Source organism: Schistocerca piceifrons, chromosome 11 (assembly GCF_021461385.2).
Source record: "Schistocerca piceifrons isolate TAMUIC-IGC-003096 chromosome 11, iqSchPice1.1, whole genome shotgun sequence".
NCBI classification, from domain to species: domain Eukaryota; kingdom Metazoa; phylum Arthropoda; class Insecta; order Orthoptera; family Acrididae; genus Schistocerca; species Schistocerca piceifrons.
In genome coordinates, this window is record NC_060148.1 from 125553202 (window position 1) to 125575915 (window position 22714).

Sequence of the window (22714 nt, forward strand, 5' to 3'; positions counted from 1 at the left end):
TGGCTGTGACCCATGCATGGGACTGTAGAGGTACATTCCAACATCAGATTTGGTCACTAGCCTGAAACTCAGTACATCATAGGACCAAATTCAAAACATTAACATTACACGTCTTGAATGAAATTACTCAGTAAGGAGTAAGCTCACAGTGTCAGTAGCTGGACTGAAACCATCATCAGTGACCCTACTGTCACACAAACTGAAGGTAACAGATAATACAAGGCCAAAAAATTCAATTTGCTCTTCCAAAGTTATTTTATCGTGGAATATTGTAATGGAGTTCCTCCTTTCAGTACCGGTATAAACATCAAAATGACAGATTTTGAGATGATCAATAACTGTTGATTTTATACTGTGTAACCACTTAATAGAAAAAAGGCACCTGGACCATATGAGATGGCTGTGTAATACTGCTCATATTACAATGAACTACTTCCTTCTCTAACAGCAGCATATCATATGTCTCTGAGCCCATGAAAGTTTCCTAGTGATTGGAAGAAGGCACCAGTCAATCGCATTCTCTATCTGTGTCACCTGATAGACGCACATAATCATAGCAAAATGAAGCATGTGCATGAATAACGCTGAAGGGCACATTTTGGACTTTTTAGGAAATTGACAAAAACCATTAATAGTAATGTAATAGCAGATATGTGTTGTTTGAAGATGCAGACTGTTGAAAATACTTGCTTGTACTTTTTAAAATTGCACTAAGGGTAGGTTTTAGAAAATAGATAACTATTGTAACAGAAAAACAGTGTATAGCAACTGATATACAACATTACTGTATAATCACACTCAACTATAAGGTTACCTAGAGTCTCAAAGTTTTAAATAGGAAAATTATAACAAGACACAAACGGATTTTTATTGTAAACCCATTACTTTGGTCTTAAAATAATAGAACATGAGTTTGTTATCAAGTGGAGACCCAAAGCTGGCACATTACACTCATAATGTTTTTTATAATTTTGATTCCATGTATTTCGTCACATCCAATAGATCACTTTTCTTCTCCTTACAAGTTTCAGTACCCCATTGTAGAGCAACCAAAAAGCAAAACGCAACAGAATTTCTTTTACCTCATGTTCACACCCACGTTTCAAAATGAAATGTCTTCCACATGGATGAAGCATCCTTATGCCTCAAGGATTGTCACTGCATAACTTAAACCAGAGCACACCAGTAATTTTTAAAGCATGTGGTGTTTTGATAACCAGCTCAACAGATCCTATGCCCTTGAAGTCTTCCATCGTCTTCTGAATGGTCAGTTTTGAAAGTTCAACAGAGGTCTAAGCTGTGACATGCTTCCATTCTAAAGGAGCCATAACTTTTAACACTTTCTTTTCTCAATCGTAGCGAAGTTCCTGTCACAATGTAGGAAACTGTGACTTGAACATAATAACTTTTTATGTTTTTTCACACAGTACTTGCAGTTGACCAGACCAAAATAAAGTGCTAAAATTCTCCAGTTACTGTTCTGCCCAACATGGTGGTCATACCACATAATTAGTTTGTGTTCCACACCACCTTCAAGCATAACAAATTTAATCAAACTGGAAACTATTTTGGCTGAACCAAATCTTGCATCAGATTCATCCCCTAAATTTACTGTGTTAGTTAAGTACCGAAGTCACGAACCATGAAATTATATGATGGCAGCTGTCTCTGGCAGAATACCATGGAATGTGCCAATGTATGACAAAGTAGAACCTATTGTACGTCAACACATGTAACATTTATATTGTTGTTCTTTTGTAGCCATTTCTGTGTTGTCTTTTAGCAGTCTGTATGCTCGGTCTGCTTTTGCATGACAACTGACCCAGGTTCCATGTTGTGCATTTGTATCTCACCTGAAGCTGCGAGCATAAACGAGCGAAAAATTCTGAACAGATTGAGATTGTGGTACAGAAATTCTTCGGAGATTTATTCCTACTTTGAGAAACTGAAACCGAGTTCCCGAATTAGAGACTTATCATTTGATATGGCTGTGACCTACACAAATATTTTCCTCAACCATCTTCAGGAGTGGTCACTCCACTTTCCAGTTTATGCTGAAGACAGAGTTTTCATTGCTGGGTGATTCAGAATGCGTAAAGCAATGTTTGACATACTTCCTTTGACTGGACTTCGTATTTCAAAGTAGCTTGTTTCAATGCTGTACCGTCTGTCTTACCTTCCTTTCGTCTGCCTGGCACACCTATGTACGTGAAGTTTATCAAGTTAATTGACTTTTCATTGTGCATCAAGGCATGGTATTCTTTGCACAACTTTAATTTAATTTACATACTTAAATGTCCTAGAATCCTTCTTTTGAACACACTTCAGTATTGCATACATGATCCTGAATCATGCTGTCAATATTACTACCCAATATTCAATTAAAGTGTCATACCCCACATTGTCTTAATAATATAGCAGTGTGTATTCCACTCTTTCATCAATGATAAAGACATAACTATAGTTAGTTTTATCCATGTTACTTATTTTTACTACCATATTGTCAGAAGATGCACATCAGGTATGTTGTTAGAGCCATGTACTCTACAGGGCACATATGCTGTCATTTAGGACTCATGTTATTCTATTAACATATGTCCTTTTACAAAACCAAAGAAACCAATCCAGCATTATTCCACTCACTTGCATTGGTGGCTGTTTCGCAGGAACTACCTTACCTTTTGTGATTTCTGTTGCAATCCACCATCATGAAGTCTTTTTCTCTTAATATGCTGCCAATTACCTGAAGTTAATTTTCCTTTTCTGTGCATTATTTGCACTTTTTGGACCACTTACTGTTAGTGTTACTTTGCTAAACTATGCAGTTCCTGTAACACCTTGCAAGCAGACAAGATTGTGCTCATCTCACACTGTGGTCATATTGTGTCCTCCAGTACCTGGTCTCCACCGTTTCCACATCTGCCTCACTGTTGATGCAGCTTGCCTCGTGTGAGCCACAACATGACAGAATAACCAATAATTCTGCCCCATTTGAACACACACACACACACACACACACACACACACACACACACACACACACACACACACACCGATATTTCACCTTGTGAAACTGGCAAGGAATAGTGGCACTTGATTACATGTTGCTATTTCATATGACATCTCTGCACCCAGTGCTGTGTAACACTGACCTGGCCTATCACACAAAAGAAGGCAATACTGGGCCTATGCGCACACGACTCTCTACCAATTAAATCACATATTATGTTTCTACTGTTCTACAGTCCTTTTATCATGGCATGGTGCAGACCACTGCCTCTAAATGTGTTATACTCTTAAAACAGTAGTGTATTACGGGGAGTACATGAAGTCCAGGAAAACTTTCAATCATTTATTGCACAAGAACCAAACATTGTACAGATAGCAAACATATGTCATTTTGAAGAGAAACATGAAAATGTTTTTTTATGTATACCACCAGCACAGCATATTTTGGTAATTTGCCGGTGATAGTCAGCACAGCAAGTTCAGGTGTGGAGCAAGCTTTCTGTGTGTTGGAGTTTGACAAAAACGAGTATGCTACAGCTCTTCAACAGATGTTTAGAACCAGTAAGAAGCCACCAACAAGGAAGGCCATTTACCACTGACACAACAAATTCGTTATGACAGGTTGCTTATGCCCAGCAAAGAGAAGTGGACATCCCAGTAAGAGTGAAGTGACTGGAGTACATACGAGACACATGCTGGGATGGATATGGCAAGAATTCGATTACCGTATTGATGTCTGCTGGGTCACTCATGGTTCGCATATCGAGTGTTCATAAGAAAACAACTTTCAGAGTTTCTTTTCAAACTGCAATATGTATGATATATGTACAAAGCTTAGTTGCTGTGCAATAAATAACTGAAAGTGTTCTTTGACTTCATGTACACCCTGTATTTTAACAATATTAATGTTTCCATATTCTGAAGCTACATATACACACCACAAGATGACAATAAGTAACCTAGCCAACTTCAGAATTATTATGAAATTAAGTTACCTATTTTTGATTTACATTTTGATCATGCCAATTATGTTAAGAACAGTGAAACTCCTACAAAATGTACTTCACTTTAATAACGCCAGCTGTAAATTTGAAAAAAAAAAAAAACACACACACAGAGACCTATACTACTACTATAACATGACCTTCATTCATTTACACTGCATTTGTGCATTGCAACATAAAAATATTTAAAGTAGGAGATCTCTGTCTCCAGTTACAGGTTAGAAACCACACACTTACACAATGAACGAAACATAAAAGCAACACCAAAACAGTATTTCACGAACACTTTACCTCCTCAACAGTGTAGTACTTGTTGCTCAGGCATTGTGTGGCTCCAGTGGAGTGGAGTAACAGACAACTTGAGAATGTCTATCTTTAAAAGCTGTCCTTTCAGTTGGTCATAACTGCGAAATGTTAGAATTATAGCCCAAATTTCAATGCCGCATCAACTACAGCACTGATGTCCTGCAAGTATAGACTCAAGTAATGGAAAACCATTGATGGAATGTAACAATATTATGAAGAACAAAGTTGATTGGTTGGTTGGTTGGTTTTGGGTATAAAGGGACCAAACTGCAGAGTTATCAGTCCCTTTCTCTTGACAAGCAAGGCTCAAGGTAGTAAACACTCAACACCACACCTAACAATAAAACAAATGGAACGAAGAAAATGGGAAAAACATACACCACAAGGAGAAGCAGAAGGTATTAAAACCATAGAGCATATGGTCTAGGCTGGCTGATCACAATAATAAAAGAGGATGAGCCAGCCACTCTGCAACATATTGAATTTTCCACCCCAAAAAGGCACGGTAAGATGAATACATGTAGGGAAAAGACGACCACAAAGACAAATAAATGCAAAGAAAGTGCGACAGAGTTAAAATGGAGGGAGGGTGGCGACCTCAGAGAGAAGGCTAGACACCCAAACTAGATGGTATGATAAAACAACCCCTCACAAATAAAATGTAAAACAAAATCTGCTGTTGAAGCACTGTTGCCCAATACTGAAGGTATGGTGCTGGGAATGTTAAAAGTCCGCCGTAGAGTGACTAGATTTGGGCAGTCCAGCAAGATGTGCATGACAAGTCATACGTGAGCCACAATGTCACCGAGGTGGGTCCTCGCGACAGAGGAGTAGCAATGTGTTAACCGCACGCAGTTTATTGTGCATACTGAGATTATGCCATTCCATCTCCCAAACCTGAAAAACCTTGTGGCATAATAATGATCGCAGGTCGGTTACAGGGATGCCAATCTCCAGAAGTAGTTTCCATGTAGCCTGTTTGGCTAGCCTGTTGTAAATTTCATTACCTGGATTTCCAATGTGGCATGGGGTCCACACAAACAACAGGGATCGACTGGATCATTCCAGGGCACAGATGGACTCCTGGATGGTCGCTACCAAAGGATGGTGAGGGTAGCACTGGGCGATAGCTTGTAGGCTCCTCAAGAGAAGAAACGACTCGCCAGCGCATGATCGGATGCGCTCAAGAGCACAAGAAATGGCTGCCAGCTCTGCAGTTCAAACACTACTGAAGCCATCTGGCGAGGAGTGCTGTTCAATATGACCTCCATGAACATATGTGAAGGCAAATTGACCATTACCCATTGAGCTGTCAGTGGCAACCACTTCATGGTTCCGGTACATGTCAAGAACCGAGAAGAAGTGACAGCACAGAGCCGAAAGGTTAACTGAGTCCTTACGGCCCTGTGAAAGGACCAGGCAAAGTTTCGGCCTCAGTGTACACCATGGAGGTGTACGTGAATGGATCTACAGCATAGGTGGTAAAAGCAAGGACTCCAGACAGAAGAGATCGGATGCAAACCGCAATCTTAAGCCCTGACCTGGGCCCTGATGTTGGAGATGAAATGCCGTGGATGGGAAAAGGAGATGGTAGTTCGGATGCTCAGGAGAACTATGAATGTGTGTAACGTAACTGGCGAGCAGTTGTGCACGCCTAACCTTCAATGGAGGAACTCTGGCATGGTCACTGGACTCGTCCTGAAACTTCCTGCTGCCAGTCAAACATCACAGTAGCACACTGGGTCGAGTAAATGTAATGTTCAGGGTGTCGCCAAACAATAAACCAGACTCCCGTAGTCAAAACAGGATTGAACAAGGGCTGTGTAGAGCTGCAGCAGCGTAGAGTGATCTGCACCCCAATTGGTGTTGTTCAAGCAGCAGAGGGCATTTAGGTGCCGCCAGCTCTTCTGCTTCAGCTGATGAAGATGAAGCCACATCTATTGGGCATTGAAATCCAGTCGTAAGAATCGATATGTCTCCATTACAGTGAGTGGACCATCATTAAGGTGAAGTTCTGGTTCCAGATGAACAGTATGAAGTAGACAGAAGTGTGTGACACATAACTTTACAGCTGAAAACTGGAAGCTGGGGGCTAGGGCCATGATGACTATGCCTCGTGAATGGTTCCCTGTAGGCGCTGCTCAGCAACACCAGTATTGGAGGAGCAGTACGAAATGCAGAAGTCATCTGCATACAGAGAAGCTGAGACCAATGGCCTGACAGCTTCTGCAAGACCGTTAATGGCCACTAAAAATACAGATACACTCAATACAGAGCCCTGCAGGACGCCATTCTCCTGGGCATGGTGGAAACTGTGGGGAGGCACCAACATGGACACGGAAAGCATGGAGCGATAGGAAATTTTGGATAAAAATCGGGAGCGGGGCCCAGAGACCCCACTCATATAATGTGACAAGGTTATGATGTCGCCAGGTCGTGTCTTAAGCTATTCGTAAATCAAAAAAGATGGCAACCAGGTGTTGGCATCTGGGAAAGGCTGTTTGGATGGCAGACGAGGGAAACTAGATTATCAATCGTACAGTGACCCTGGCGGAAAGCACCCTGGCATGGAGCCAGTAGACCACGTGACTCCAGGACCCCACACAATCGCTGACATACCATACATTCTAACAGCTTACAAATGAAGTTGGTGGGGCTGATGGGCCGATACATATGCACATCAAGTGGGTTTTTGCCGGGTTTGAGTACTGGAATGCCACTGCACCAGATCTGGTTGAAGATGTTCAGGAGGTATTACTTGTAGTCAGCAAAGATGTTTGATCATCTGACTGTGGATCCTATCTGCCCCAGGAGATGTGTCAGGGCAATGTGCAAAGACGCTGAGGAACTCCCACTCTGTAAATGGAACATTATAGGTTCAATGTGACATTCAGTGAACTAAAGGTCTTTCCTTTCCATTTGCCGTTTGAGGGTGGGAAATGATGGGGGATAATTCTCTGATGCAGAGGCTCAACCATAGTTTCAGCAAAGTCTTCAGATTGGTAGATAACACGCCATTGATGTTAATGCCAGTAACATCGGTTGGAGTCTGGTACCCACAAACACGTCTGATCTTTGTCCAGACTTGGGACGGTGACTTATGGCACCCAATGGTCGAGATGTACCTGCCCCAACACGCCTGTTTCCGTCTTTATAAGCTGGTGAACGTGGGCAGGACCCCTTTAAAAGCTATTAGTTGCTCTAGGGAAGGGTGCTGCTTATGTCGCTGTAGAGCTCTCCGATGCTCTTTAACAGCCTCAGCGATTTCCGGCGATCACAAAGGTACTGACTTTCGTTGGGGGCGCCCTAAAGAACAAGGAGTCATGTTTTATGCCACAGAAACAATCGTTTTACTGACCTGCTCAACTACCACATCGATGGTACCATGTGGGGGAGTTTCAATGGTGACAGCAGAGGCGAAAGCTTCCCAGTCTGCCTTGTTTAAAGACCATCCTGGTAGACATCTGGGGGAATGGCGCTGTGGGAGTGACAGGAAAATGGAAAAGTGGTCACTACCACACAAGTCATCGTGGGCTCTCCAGTTGACAGATGGGATAAGTCCTGGGATGGAGAGTGATAAATCAGTGGCCAAGTAAGTGCCATGAGCCACACTGAAATGTGTGGAGGGCCCTTGTATTTAAGGAGGCAGAGGTCGAGGTGAGACACAAAAGTTTCGACATCTATACCTCGGCCATTAAGCACAGTGTGACCCCACAAGGGGGTTACGGACGTTAAAATCTCCCAAAAGTAGGAAAGGTTTAGGTAGTTGATGAATCAGTGCAGCCAATGTGTTCAGGGGTACTGCACCATCTGGAGGAAGATGTACGTTGCAGAAAGTTATTTCCTGTGTCATCCTTATCCTGATGGCCACAGCTTCAAGAGCGGTTTGAAGGAGCACAGGTTCACTGCATACTGTGTGCGGTACAGACACGAACTCCACCTGACACTATTATATTCACTACAGTTCTTGTAATATCCCCTATAGCCACAAAGCGCAGGGGTCCACATTACCGCGAACCAGGTTTCCTGGAGGGCAATGCAGAAAGCAGGTGTAAAGCCAAACAGCTGCTGTAGCTCAGGCAGGTGGTGGAAAAAACCACAGCCGTTCCACTGGAGGACGACGTTATCATAAGGCTGGGAAGGTATGAAGCATGCTTGAAGGCAGGTTATGCCTCAGGGTCACCTGCTGCCAATGACTGAGCATTTGTATCCATTCCTATTGTGGATGAGGCATCAGTGGCATCTAGGTCCTCAGGAGATGCTGAGATCTCCACCTCATCGACAGGTGCAGAATTGGTAGGTAGTGGTGGTGGTGGTGGTGGTGGTGGTGGTGGTGGTGAGGCCACTGGAGGGTTCTTTTTCTTAGCAGACTTCTTTGTTTGCCCTCTCACTTCTCTTTAGGGGCTTGCTGGGAGGACTTCTCTCAAGTAGCTTCAGGCACAGAGGAAGAATGTGAAGCTCCTCATTCAGCAGCTTTTGGCTCCTTTAGCCACTGGCGAGCGTCTGCTGCAGCATTAGTTAGGTCCCAAGGAACCTCTTCTGCACAAGATGAGCCAGAGGATGCTGTTGCTTCTCCCCTGCGTTTGTGGGGTCCTTGCTCCTGAAATAGGTACTTATGATGGCGATGGTAATGTAGCTGCAGCATATGTGGACGTCAACTGAGTGGGGTGTAATCGTTCAAATTTACATTTAGCCTCTTGATAAGTCAAATGGTCCAGGGTCTTGTACTCCCATTACTTTCCACTCCTTTTGGAGTACTGTGCAGTCTGGCGAGCTGCAGAAGTGCTGCTCACCGCAGCTGATACAAGTGGGAGGAGATGCAGAGAAAGTATTTGGATGCAGTGGACATACGCAGTCTCAACATGTGGCGTTGGAAGAGCAACATGAAGACATATGCCGAAATTTCCAGCACTTAGAACACTGCATTGGAAGAGGGACATATGGTTTAATATCACAACAGTAAACCATCACCTTGACCTTCTAAGGCAATGAATCACCCTCCAAGGCCAAAATGAAGGCACCAGTAGCGACCCTTTTATCTTTGGGTCCCCTGTAAACCTGCCAGATAAAATGAACCACCATTCTAGAGTGGTGTGGAGCTTTTCAGACTGCAAAGAGGAGGTCGTGATGGAAAATAATCCCCTGGGTCATGTTGAGGCTTTTATGGGGAGTAACTGAAACAGGAATATCACCCAGCTAGTCACATGCGAGTAATGTCCGGGATTGGGCTGAGGATGCTGTCTGAATCGAGACTGCACCACTTCTCATCTTTGCCAGTGCTGTCACTTCCTCAAACTTATCCTCAAGATGTTCAACAAAAAATTGAAGCTTCATAGGTAGAAAGGAGTCCCTGACCAAGGTGAATATGGCTCTCTTCTTTCTGTAGCACTACATTCCTCCCATTGTGTAGCAAGGTAGGGAAATGATTTAGGATCATATCTGTCAGCATTGTAGATGATCTTGCCCTTCTTAGAGACTGCAGGTGCTGTACAGTCACCAGCAAGAGATGACTTAGTACGCTTCATTGTGTGTCAGCCACCCTGATGCCACCGACTCCGATCAGGGCCTCTCCCCATGGGCAGCACCCAGCCACAGCAAAGGCCACCTGGCATGATGACCATTTCTGGGAGTCCTGATGCCCCAGGAAGACAGGTACCTACTCCTTGGCATACGTGGCAGTTTACAGCCCAAGCATCAGCAGTGCTATCCCTGTGTTGTCAGGGGACAAGATGGCCCCACCCCCAACGAACTGACTACCATGCTGGATATTGGGCTCAGAGAAATCTAATACTGTCATGGGGGCAAAAGAGTACAGGAGACAATGTAAGAAGATGACATACCCCGGAAAGTGTCCTCATCCAAATAGTTGAATTGCAAGTGGAGATCCAAAGCCATGACAAGAGGCTCAGGAGATCAAATCTAAGGGAGCTATTTGGATAACTCGTGCACCACATAAGGTGTCCTTCCCATATAGCCTGTGCTTCTGTAGAATTTGGAAAGAGGCAGATGAAACCATAAAATGGTACCTGAACTTATAAGGCCAAAAAGTTAGAGACTCCTGTTAGTCACCTCTTACAACAGGCAGGGATACCTCAAGCCTATTCTAATCTGGACCAGCAGGGGAAAGCAAAGTTGACACTCATCGTATTGCAGAGATGATAAACAAAAAGTCTCTCACAAATAAAACTTTTGGCCCATAAGTCTTTCGTCCAAAAAAAATCACACAAGACTGCAACCACACTGTGAGCAGCAGCAGCAGCAGCACTACTGCATGATGGGAGTGGCCACTGGGGGAGGGATAGTAGGGTAGTGGTGATGTATAGCACAGTGCTGCTGGGGAGAGAACAAGGATGAGGTGCAAAGAGTGTAGGGCAGCTATGTGCTATCAGGGGGTTACACAGTGGGCAGGGGAGAGGTGGGGAAGAGGCTACCAGAAAAGAAGACAAGTAAAAAGACTGGGTGTGATGGTGGAATGAGGGCTGTATGGTGCTGCAATGGAACAGGAGGGCGAATAGGTGAGGACAATGGCTAATGAAGGATGAGGCCAGGAGGGTTATGTGAATGTAGGGAAAGTTCCCACCTCCACAATTCAGAAAAGCTAGTGTTAGTGGGAAGGATCCATATGGCACAGACTGTGAATGAGTCATTGAAATGAAGGGTCATGTTTGGCAGCATTCTCAGCAACCACGTGGTCCACTATTTTCACAGCCATTCATGCAGACAGATGGCTTGTCGGTTGTCATACCCACATAGAATGCAGCACAATGGCTGCAGCTTAGCTTGTAGATCACATGACTGGTTTCACAGGTAGCCTTGTATTTGATGCAATAGGTAATGCTTGTGATGGTGGTGGGAGAATGTATGGGACAGGTCTTGCATCTACGTCTATTACAGGGGTATGAGCAATGAAGTAATGGGTTGGGAGCAGGGGTTGTGTAGGGATGGACGAGTAGATTGTGTAAGGTTGGTGGACAGTGGAATACCACTGTGGGAGGTGTGGGAAGGATAATGGGCAGAACATTTCTCACTTCAGGGCATGACGAGAGGTAGTCAAAACAATGGTGGAGAATGTAATTCTGAGTTACAAGGGGAATGCTCCTCTGTGGCCAGACAATGGGAGACTGCAACAATAAGGCATGAGAGATTTCTTTTTGTACAAGATTGGGAGGATAATTACGGTCGGTGAAGGCTTCAGTGAGACCCTCAGTATATTTTAGACTAAGAGGATGTGGGCTATAAAGCACACTATCATTTTTAACCACTTTTTAAAAAGTAACAGTGTTACAAATATTAATATTAGATTGCAAAGCCAGGCTAAAAAAATTTCTTAGTGTATAAAACCGAACTGATGTAAAGGCCCCTGAATATCAAAATTTAACTTCTCCTTCTCCTTCATGACCACTGTCTTCTTCATATAAGAGATGGTCTTCACTGCCCATCAGAGCATTACTTGTGCTGTACTTCTTGAAATATTTGACCATAACGTCTTCTCTTACTCTACACCATGACTGTCTTTTCCACTGACACACTAGTTTGATTGTAGGCCCTTTCAATGCTCTCTCTGGTGAGAGTCCTTGTTGGGTTTTGTCTGTAGCATGTCAACTGAATTTGGTCTGAAAAAACGCAAGAGCAGAACTGAGCCGCAACAGAGCCAGCCGCAGGTGGGTGGGAGTATCACATGCTGCACAGCTAAACATGACCCACTGATGTTGCGAAGTTGAGTTAGTTGGGCATCATATAGCAACAGCCAACACTGCAGTACATTAGCGGAAGTGCAGGAGCCTTTCCTCACCTGCCAACAGTCATGTTAAAATATTTGCCTGAAGCCCTCAACGAACATAGTCTGGAATGTATAAACGTTCAGCCATTCATGTACTAAATGATTCTTCTCTCAATATCAGAGCGAACAACACCCACAAGCCTGCGACACCCAGAGTGACATCCTAGAATGCAGTATGGGGTCAGCCGTTTGAGCACTACTCAGAGTAGCCTGCTATGAGGCATGAGGGAGCTGGCTGCTCACTGGAGGAAGTTCACGGCCATCATCAGCTGCACCACTGTGGTGTCATCACTGTTGCAGCCAGAGACTGCTGACAGCGGCATTGAGTGACCCCCATATTCAGCCTTGCTCCTTGCACTGTCAGCAATGCCAGATGTCTACTATTTCACATGAGAGGCAATTGGAAGCCTCTACGAAGCTGTTCCTGATGTACTATGGCTGAGGGTTGGAAAAAACGAAAGCAATTAAACATATCTACAGTCACCCTGACGTCTCATTTCACTCTCCACATGTGACACTCCAAGAGTCATGCAACACTCATGTCAGAACTTTGTCATCTCTTTGTAGACCTACGTTAGAACCTACACCTTATGTTACAGTGAATCAAGAACCAAAAAAAGAAAGTTCTTATATTTTGGTCGTGGAAAAGACATCTGACAGTTGTGAATATTATGAAGTAGATTTTATAGCAAATAGAGAACACGTTGATATTTCTATGCTTAGAGGTAATGGAAGGTATGATTAGTTTGTGACTGTTAGATGTGCACAGTGTAACCTCAAGGGTCACTAAGTGCAATGTATGAAATCACTTCTAGGAAAAGGTCACACATGTAATCACTTGGGCCATACGACTAGGCAGTGCTGGGAGTCAAAATGGCTCATAATTACATATAAGAATAAAATTAATGTATTTTGTTTTCTTGTCTTGTGAACGTTAGTTCTCAAAGTGAGTGTTGTGAAGGACAAAGCTTCAATAAAACCAGAGACATCAGGTGTGTCATAACCAGAAGCAGTATGCATATTGTTAGAAAATGTAGCACAATTACCAGCAGAAAATAACGAACTTTGTGGGTTGACAAGATCACGATCGTTCAACAGAGTGTAAATTTGTCAGACAAAAGTTTAATTGCTACTTGTCCTGGTAAAGCAACTGACAATGACCAGGTCTTCACCTTCGGTATCTTGCTCAGATGCAAGGTTGGTCTAATGAAGTAATATTGACTGTTCCAAAGAGACTAACAGGGGAAGTATAAACATATTTAGGGTATACAGGAGCTCTGAAGGGAGCCACAACATTCCAAGAATTTAAAGAAGGGTTAATTCAAAGATATATGGAGCAAAATATTGCCAAACACTACAGGGAACAACTAGCGGCAATAACTAAGAAAAATACAAAAACTGTGGAAAAATTTGCAGATAAGATGAGAAAAATTAATGCATTAGGGTAGGATGCTGAGGTCACTGACATTTTGCAGTAAGCAGAGCAGAGGGTCTTCAATTCTTTTTTAAGTGGACTGCATGCAGAAATGACAAAGTGTGTGTGTACAGGATGTCCCACAGATTTGCGCACAGCAGTGCAGTTAACTACAGAGTGTGAGGAGATCAATTTGTTGACTGGAATGCAGGGCAAATGGACACTGTTCGCAACTAATATGAAACATTTCAAGTTTGGACAAACAGGCCATGTAAGGACGAAGTGTCGCCAGCCTCATGGTGATGTGAATAAGTAAGCAATTGGACCCACCACAGCACAGACAGCAAGGAGTGGGAATAAAGACATCACACCATTAGGACAGTGGACTTGGGCATCCACCTGGATACGGCTTAATTGAAACAATAATTAGAGATTGTGGCACACTAAATTGAGGGCTATGACATGATTCTGGGATTAGATTTCTTTTATCAGCATTGTGCCATAATCAACTTCCAGCTACACAGGGTGGAACGTGGCAGAAAAATGGTTCAGTTAGGTTAAGTCAAGGTAGAGAGGCGGCAAAGAGAGTGTTGCGAAAGGTGAATCAATTAAACCATGAACACCCATAGAAAGACTTGATACACATGATTATGTATCTAAGGGTACTGGGAAATTACTTTGGGTCACTGTTGAGTCTAGCTTGCCGGTAGGAATTTTGTGTGTGATGGACCATTAGAAGAGAATGAAGTATTAGATCACATGGGTTGTTTATTTAACAGACATATCATGCACATACCTGTTTCTATGTACCATTTAAGCACATAGGGCATATGATTAACAAATCATTTGTTAATTGCTAATATGAATACCTTGGAGGAGGAAGAAGAATGGGACATGTGGGGAGTCAGCCATGGAGAATTGCCAGCAAAAGTGAAGCCTCTAGAGGGAAGCAATAGGAAACAGGGAACAAAACTACTTTTGGAATTAAATGATTTATTTTTTCCAAATGGACCATTATCAGGTACGGGTATTACATAACACTGCATACCAATAGGAAATAAATCCTCAGTCTACCACAAACCATACAGAATAGCTAGGAACTTTCACCCAATTTAGGAGTTATAAATCTATCAACAGCTGAAAGATGGAATAACTGAAGAATGTAATGTCAGCGGAATAGTTGTGTAAAAAATATAGGTTTTGGTTTGATTAGATGCACCTAAATGTGAAAACAGTAACGGTTGCCTACTCTTTCCCAAACATCACAGAAACTATGGATAATTTAGAGTTATGCTAATATTTTTCAACAATGGATTTGAAGAGTGATTATCACCAGATAGAGCCTGCACCACAGGACTGACACAAAACAGAATTTCTGGAAACCTGGGGCCACTACTAAATCAGACGGATGCCACCCTCATTAAAAATGCACCTGTAACAGTTCAGAGATTGTTGGACACAATACCCGGAAGTCTGAAACCATGGTAACGCTCTGTGTATCTTGGTGACGTAATTGTCTATGGAAGTGATATCAAACAGCATATGCAGCGATTAGGGGAAGTATTCTTAAGGTTAAAAGCAGTGAAGTGAACACTGAGTACAGAAAGGAGATACCACAAGATGGAGTTAAGGCAGACCCAAGATTAATTAGAGCTGTATGGGAATTTCCTGTACCTTAATCTGTAAAAAAGTTGCAATCATTCTGGACTTGTGATCTATTACCAGTGGTTGACAAAAGGATATGCCGATATTGCCTGAAGGTTACACAATTGTTAAAAGAAGGGTACCAAGTTTGTGTGGTCAGAACAGTGCCAGCATGCTTTTGAGCTTTAACATTGAGTCCAATTGTGGCGTTTTCTGATTTTAATAGTGAATTTGTTTTATTCTGTGATGCATAAAACCATGCACCAGGCTGTGTCTCATCAGAAGAGGTGGCATGTGCAGAACATTCAGTAGCTTACGCTCAAGGCTCCTGAATTCTGAAGAATGAAATTATTCCACAATGGAGAATGGAATCGCATATTTCAAATTTTATCTGTAAGGTAAGCATTTAGAGTAATAACAGATCATGTGGCATTAAAATGGTTTTTGGGGTTAAAGAAACCTTCCCTATAGGTTGACACGACGAACAGCAAGACTAAGCAAATAAGATTTTGAGCTTGTACATAAAACTGAGAAGAAGCATGGAAATGCAGGTAGCTGAAGTAGAAAAGCAGCAGTATTACATATTACTCAGAATATCAGGGAACTACAAACCCAAGTAAAGGTCCTGAATACGGAAGTAGTTATTACAATGGTTGCAGTCCATAGAATATAGTGTTTCAGCTACAAGTAAATTTGTTGCAAGAAGAGCAGTATTTAAAGTGTCTACGGAAAGTACAGAAGGAACTGTCACTGAAGATGTGGTTGGTTTCAGAACCTGAGTGCAAAGACTTGCACTTTAATTTGGAGTAGCCACAGCATCAGTGAGAACTGGTGGAAGAAAAGTTTCCATTTCCATTTCTGTAACAACAGCCGGGAAATAAGCACATCATGAGTGCTACATATTCACGCATATCTCATCAAGTGGGGAATACTGAAGTAATTTGTAAGAGTAAAGACTCAGCGACTGTTATTAACTGCAAAAGATGAAGGAAGATATGTAGAAATGGAGGAAGCAAAGTTACAAAAATGCCACCGAGAGAAAATCATAGTCTGTCCAAGTATGGTAATAAGAGTGGGGCAGGATTCCTGTGCAGTGAAATTGCTAATGGGACAAAGTAGGAAAGATAATGCAAATAAATAGTGGTCCAGCCAGAATCGTACTTTCAACAGGTCAAGGCACATGGATTGTACCCTAGCTTTGAGAAGATGGTAGTAGCAGCCACTTGTTTCAAGAAATGGAGGGGTACATCAACGAGGGTAAAATGAAAGGTGAATGCCTTCGTATTAAATAGAACAGCATTCTACATAATGACGCCTACTTTCTGCCTGTCCACCGTGGCTGCAGGGATAACTCACTTGAGTATTTCCCAGTCACATTTGTACTGGCCAGAGAAGCCCATGGAAGTGCCACCTGCCACAAATCTGACCAGCTTAAATAAAACTCTAGGGCCAGAGCTAAAGTAATCTATAAACACAGTTCTGAACCAGCAGGAGGCACCAATCTCCATGGAAACTTTAATGCAGAATATAAATTCATATTGTGAAAATCAGCACCGGAAAGAAACAACACTGACTATTGTCATACTAACCAACACAGCAGCACTAGTTCTGCTGAGACTGGTGTTGTCCTGATAAATAAAAGGTAAAGAACACCACCATGTTCAGACCCAGCCATAGTTCAGATTCCACTGCGTTTGATAACCAAAACATAAAAGTGGCAGAATGTAGCAAAATGCACAGTGATATAATGTGAACAATAATTGATTTATTTTGGCTTTTAAGTGGGGAGTAGAGAGTTAGAAATGATGGTGCAAGAAGCATAGTAATGAAATTAGTACCATGGTGTTCCAGTGAAGGTGCAGGTCAAGGGGTCCTATAGAAATGTGTAAGATTCACTGAAAGGGTTAAGGTAACTAATTGTTAGAATGATACTTAAAAGGCAAAATAAGGCTGGAAATAACTGTCGCCAGTAACTCTGGTGTAATGGGTAGTATAGTTTGGTCAACCCGAGGGACAGAGTCTTGTTAAAAAGGTCAATTTAGTGTATCAACCATCAATGGTAAAAAAATATGCCAGAGCAGAAGCGAGTTGAAACAGAGCCAGCTGCAGACAGGTGAGAGTGTTATGCAGTTATGCATTGCAAAGCAAACATGGCCAACTTGCTTTGCAAAGCAGAGCCAGCAGGGCATAGTATAGCATGCTGCAACATGCTAGTGGAAAGACGGATGTTTTTCATCACTTGGCACCAGAGTACTATTTATAACACACGCCTTAAACCCTAAACAAACAATTTGGAATGCCAAAGTACTCAGCAGTTTGTATACTACATGATTCTTGTCCTACTATCACAACCTACGCCACATGCCTGTAACACACAAGAGTGGCTTCCTGGAATGCAGCATGGGGTCCACCAAAAATGACTGCAAGACAGGGCAGCCTGCCCTGAGTCACAAGCAAGCTGCCTGCTCACTCTAGATACTACCTTCTGTGAAAATGTGTCAGAGCTATACATACAGCAGGTCTCCAACAACAAAGGCCACTCTGCCAAAGCCATATGCACACAGTTTACTTTGATACAACACGTCCAGTGGATGCTTCAAGCTCATATGCCAGTTGCCGTGCAGTACTAAGGCAGTCTGTTGTGACCTTACAGCCAAATAACAGTCCTCTCTTCTTAAGTCACACATGGTCGACCCTACCCTGGACTTTGGGATACAGTTTCCGTCTCTATGAGCTGTCGCCCCACCCAAGAAACAGCAGAACCATTCACACTAAGCCATCAGGACACATCAAGTTTTGACTGTTCTGCTTCCTTTCTTTCTATGGCCCTCCACTGCCGAGTCTAGTAGGCATTTTCTCTGTGTCAAACTGCACTGTCTGCAGTTGTGTACATGGTGATTGTGGATGTAGGGTTACCCAATAAACACTACCTGATTTCATACGTGCCCTGACATCATTGGCATAGTTGTCAGTTGACCGGAATGCCATCTACCGTGCAGAACATGATCGTACAGATGTCTGGTTGACAGTTTGTAGGACTGTATCATGAACTGAACACAGGACAGGGATGTTGTGGTTTGTTGCTTTAATTTTGGATAACAGTGTAGTTTCGGCCATTTTGCATTCAGTCCTCAATTTGCACATGTAGTCTTCTTCATTTTTTCACTTCTTCCATACTAGCATGCCAATCACAAATGGCTCTTTAATGGCTCTTTCTGTTGGAGGAGGACCAAAATTCCACTCAGCTGCTCTGTTTCCATATTGTTCTGCATATGCTATTACCTTCAGATTATAGCCTACATCATAGGAAACCCCTATTTTTTTTTCCATTAGGAAACTCCTAAATAAAATACTCTTCTGTTACCAATAATACAAATGACTTGCAGTTCAAGTTCACTGGCACTATAGACTGCAGTGACACATCATAGGCTAGACAGTTTTCTGGGTTTGTGATGGTAGGGCCGGAGGGGGACAGTGTTAGCAAGCTTGTGAAGCTCCACAACTCATGTTCGTCGCATTGTTGCACTGCTGCTGGCGGTTGAATCCAGTGTTGACAGATACAGATAGGTTCAAAAATGGCTCTGAGCACTATGGGACTTAACTGCTGTGGTCATCAGTCCCCTAGAACTTAGAACTACTTAAACCTAACTAACCTAAGGACATCACACACATCCATGCCCGAGGCAGGATTCGAACCTGCGACCGTAGCAGCAGCGCGGCTCCGGACTGGAGCACCTAGAACCGCTTGGCCACCACGGCTGGCAGAGATAGGTTCCCACAGCATTGAATATATGGCCTGTTTTAAGCCTGCAGGAATTTTACATCAAACAATGGACATTTTTACATTTTGAGTCAAAGACACACCTGAATGTTGTACGAAATTTTTTGAAGATAAAAGTGTGTCGTACTCCATAAAATATGGTATGTTTTTGTTCTCTCTAAAATATAAGGTCAAACTGATGATGTTTCCTTGTGAGTGACACTCTCTGGGTTTCAGTGGCCTGCCCTTCTTTCCTAACCTTCCTGTATCTGTTACTAACTCTTTCCAGATGAAGGAACTAATAATTCCAAAAGCCAGGGAAGTTCCTTATACTTTTGTGTGCATGTATTGTCAGTACTAACTATTTCACCTCCTGAAGTTAAGTGGAGGCCAGCCATTTTGTCTGACAAATTTGTAGTTTTGAGCCATTCCAAAATGTAAGCACACAATTAAAATATAATTTTCTGAACCTTATCTTTGTTTTTGCATCGTGGTTTAGCTGTAGTATCTATTTTCCTGTCTGAGTAGGAAAAATGTAAATAATTTCCCACATCTACTTTTTGAAAGTTACAAGCAGAGGTTACAATGATATGAAGACCCTTTGTCTTAACATTATATACCTAACTTACTCATCAGTATGACACTTCCTGTGTGCTGATTTCAACTGCATAGACCATGTTACAAAACACATTGTGTTTGCCTACAGTGTTATAGGCATTTTAAGTTTAAATTTATCATGTTTGCTGCCATATATGGAAGTAAAAATACTGATTAAGTTGTGATATCCAAAGAAGAATATAACATTAAGGATTCTTACTACACAGAAGGTAGGTCAGGAAGAATGTTTAAATTTTTGTTAGTTAACTTCAATCTAAAAATTTTTTAAAGAAAATGTACAGTAGAGCAAAGAATTTATGGGGGAATTAGTTTGTGGCTGAAACAATATAAGTTTCATTTGCTGAATAAGTTACAGAGTAATACATCTGTATATGAAGGCTGGTGCATTGTTATACATTATTAATGCTAGCTCTCTGTTAAAGGTAATGGATAGAAAGTTTAAGAGACTGAGATAAATTTTGCAAAACTATATTCAAATCAATTACAACTGGTTCAATGCAGACAAAAAGATAATAAAATGTTGCAGAAGAGAGGAAAGAGAGCAATTTCGCAAATGTCTAAATTTAAAGTAAAGGAATAGAGGAAGAAAGAGTTGGGAAGAGTGTATAAAAAAGAAGTAAATGTGCAACGACACATGTCACTGGAGTGTAATCATCAGAACCCTATTTAGGTTCATACTAATCCCCATAAACTTTAGGAAAGGCAGTGAAAAGATCAGAATAGCTACATCCAGACAGCCCAACTTGGAAATATGTAGTAACAAACATTTTAATTGTTCCAGTGCAACAACTTCCATAATGTTGAAGCAAACAGTAACAACACAAACTGAATAACAAGGTTTCAGAAAAAGGGAAGCAAACAGTTGAATTTTTTTGCAACAGGGATGACAAGCTGTCAAGCACCTGACAGATGGGGTACTAAATTCTTTAAAGATCTGAAGACTAAGATGCACAGAGTGCTGCAAAAACACTACATAGTATTTTCAGCTCAAGGAGCCTATAAGCAATTTTATGCAGACACAGAAATAGGGCAAATAAAACATTCTTTTATTCATTACACATTTTTTTGGTTTTGAATACACCTCAATGTATGCATGTAGGTATCATGCCAACTCTCATTATCTGGTGAATGCACTGAAAACAGCATTTTTTCTTGAGGCAAGGAGTTACTGGAACATGTGGGCTACTGTTAATTCATGTATACTATGAACTCATGAAAGAAGTGTAAAAGCTGTAACTCTTAAACTTCACTTCACATTAAATAATGAAGTTCACTGACAAAGTAGTAAAATGGAAAAAATGGATTGATGTTGGCAGGCAACAAAAATATAAAGTAGGTAATGGTACCATCGCTGATATAGTGTCTGAAATTGATAAACAAATTTTATATTTAACATTTCACTGCTTCATTAAAAACTCACAATCTAGATGCCGCGGAAACATTTTATCATGCCATCATCACTAATGACAACTAACACATTAAAGTTTCTATTGCTGTGTTCCTATATAGATTACAGCTGATTTAAAGCAGATCTCATGTGTCAAAAAAGTTGACAATTTGTTGAGATGGCTGTACTCCCCTATTTGAAAACAAGTACCTGCTATTCTTTGCTGCATGTCATGGCAAAGTTGTGATGGATGCTATTGGTAGTACAATGAGGAGAGGATTGTGGAACCAGACGAAACAAAGAAAATGGCATGCTGGCTGATTTTTATGAATGCACACAAACTCAGATTCGAGGAAAAACCACGTTTTATGGAACTGGAAGATGGTTTCTGGACAACTGCGTGAGCATAAATTACATTCAGGTCAAAATTTTTGCTCATATTCAAAACTATTATTATTTCCTACCTTAAGCTATCATAATACTGTTGACCCAACCAACCTGAAGCTTGAAAAAACCAAACATCTTCTCATAACTAAGGATGCAACCCATCAAAGATGTGCTGGGTATTCCGGTGTAAAACTATTCTTGCGGAGACCAAATGCTGCAGATGAAGACAACTGCAACAGATGCTGGCAAAGATGTGCATGTTGACCTGATAAATCCTGGATTGTTTGTCACTGTAGAAATTTTAAATGAGAGAGCTATAACACAATTTCTATGGCATCTCTGAAAATGCAGAAGCTATGGTAATGTTTTTGAAACACATTCCAAAGGCTACAATTTTTTCACACAATACAAAAGTGACAGCACTTTTTGTTAGAACTGAACATATCTGAACATTTTAAACCAATTAATGATTATTTAAAAAGCAACAGATATTACTTATGTGTTTAGAATTGGAACATACGACTGTGCTGCAACATGGATCTTTTTTTTTTTTTTTTTTTTTTTTTTTTTTTTTTTTTTTTTTTTTTTTTTTTTTTTAAGAAGAAAATGTAATATAATGAAAAACTGAAAGACTCGTGTATTTAAATCATATGATTTATGTATAGTTTTAGTTTTTTAGAGTATCAAAAGTTGCACTATGAATGACACTATTTGTGCGAGCCATGTATAGAATCTATGGTGTTCAAAATGCAATTAGTTTTTGACTTTTATCTTCTAGATTACAAATTTTACATACAACTACTGCATGCCTAATTTAACACATTCCTTATGTATTTGTATTTTAAGGGAAGGGTGCAATTCAAACAATTTCTGATTTGAATATAATTTTGAAAAATTCTTTCAGGAGCTATCTTTAATTCCACACAGCCAACTGTATGAACCCATCATTCATTTAGAAAAGAAAATGTTACTATAACAATTAATGAAACTCACTTTTCATAGGTGTGATGCCCAAGAGGAAACTTGTAATCACTCTTTCCTCAGCTGAATTCTACTTTTGATTTAATTGACCTTTAATGAGTAAGTATACTGTTGTATTCCATAAAGAAATAATTGCATCTCTATCCACTGCAACTACCAGGAATACTGATTATACACCAAATTCAAATTATTTACAACATCAATTGGCGGATATTTAGTGCTTCAGTCATTTCTACACTGAAGTAAACAAATTTATTAACTAATTTACAGATTCTGTCAATTATTCATTGTGTTTTCTTCATACAAAATTAGTTTTAGAAGCTATGCTCATTTTGTGATAATATTTCAATGCACCCTTTGGGTTGTTCATTAAAATTATTTAAACCAATACCTCAGAACAAGAGTAATTAGCTTTTATGTTGGA

At 41.2% G+C, this 22714-nt stretch overlaps 1 protein-coding gene across 1 annotated transcript in view; it reads left to right on the forward strand.

Moving 5' to 3' along the window:
• The window catches only part of LOC124720434, a 103952-nt gene extending 81564 nt beyond the window's left edge, over positions 1 to 22388 (forward strand). Inside the window, exon 6 of the mRNA XM_047245787.1 lies at positions 22312 to 22388. Within this exon, the coding sequence (XP_047101743.1) occupies positions 22312 to 22317 (6 nt within the window). The 3' untranslated portion in view covers positions 22318 to 22388. The remainder of the gene's footprint in view (positions 1 to 22311) is intronic.
• The last annotated feature ends 326 nt before the right edge of the window (positions 22389 to 22714 follow it).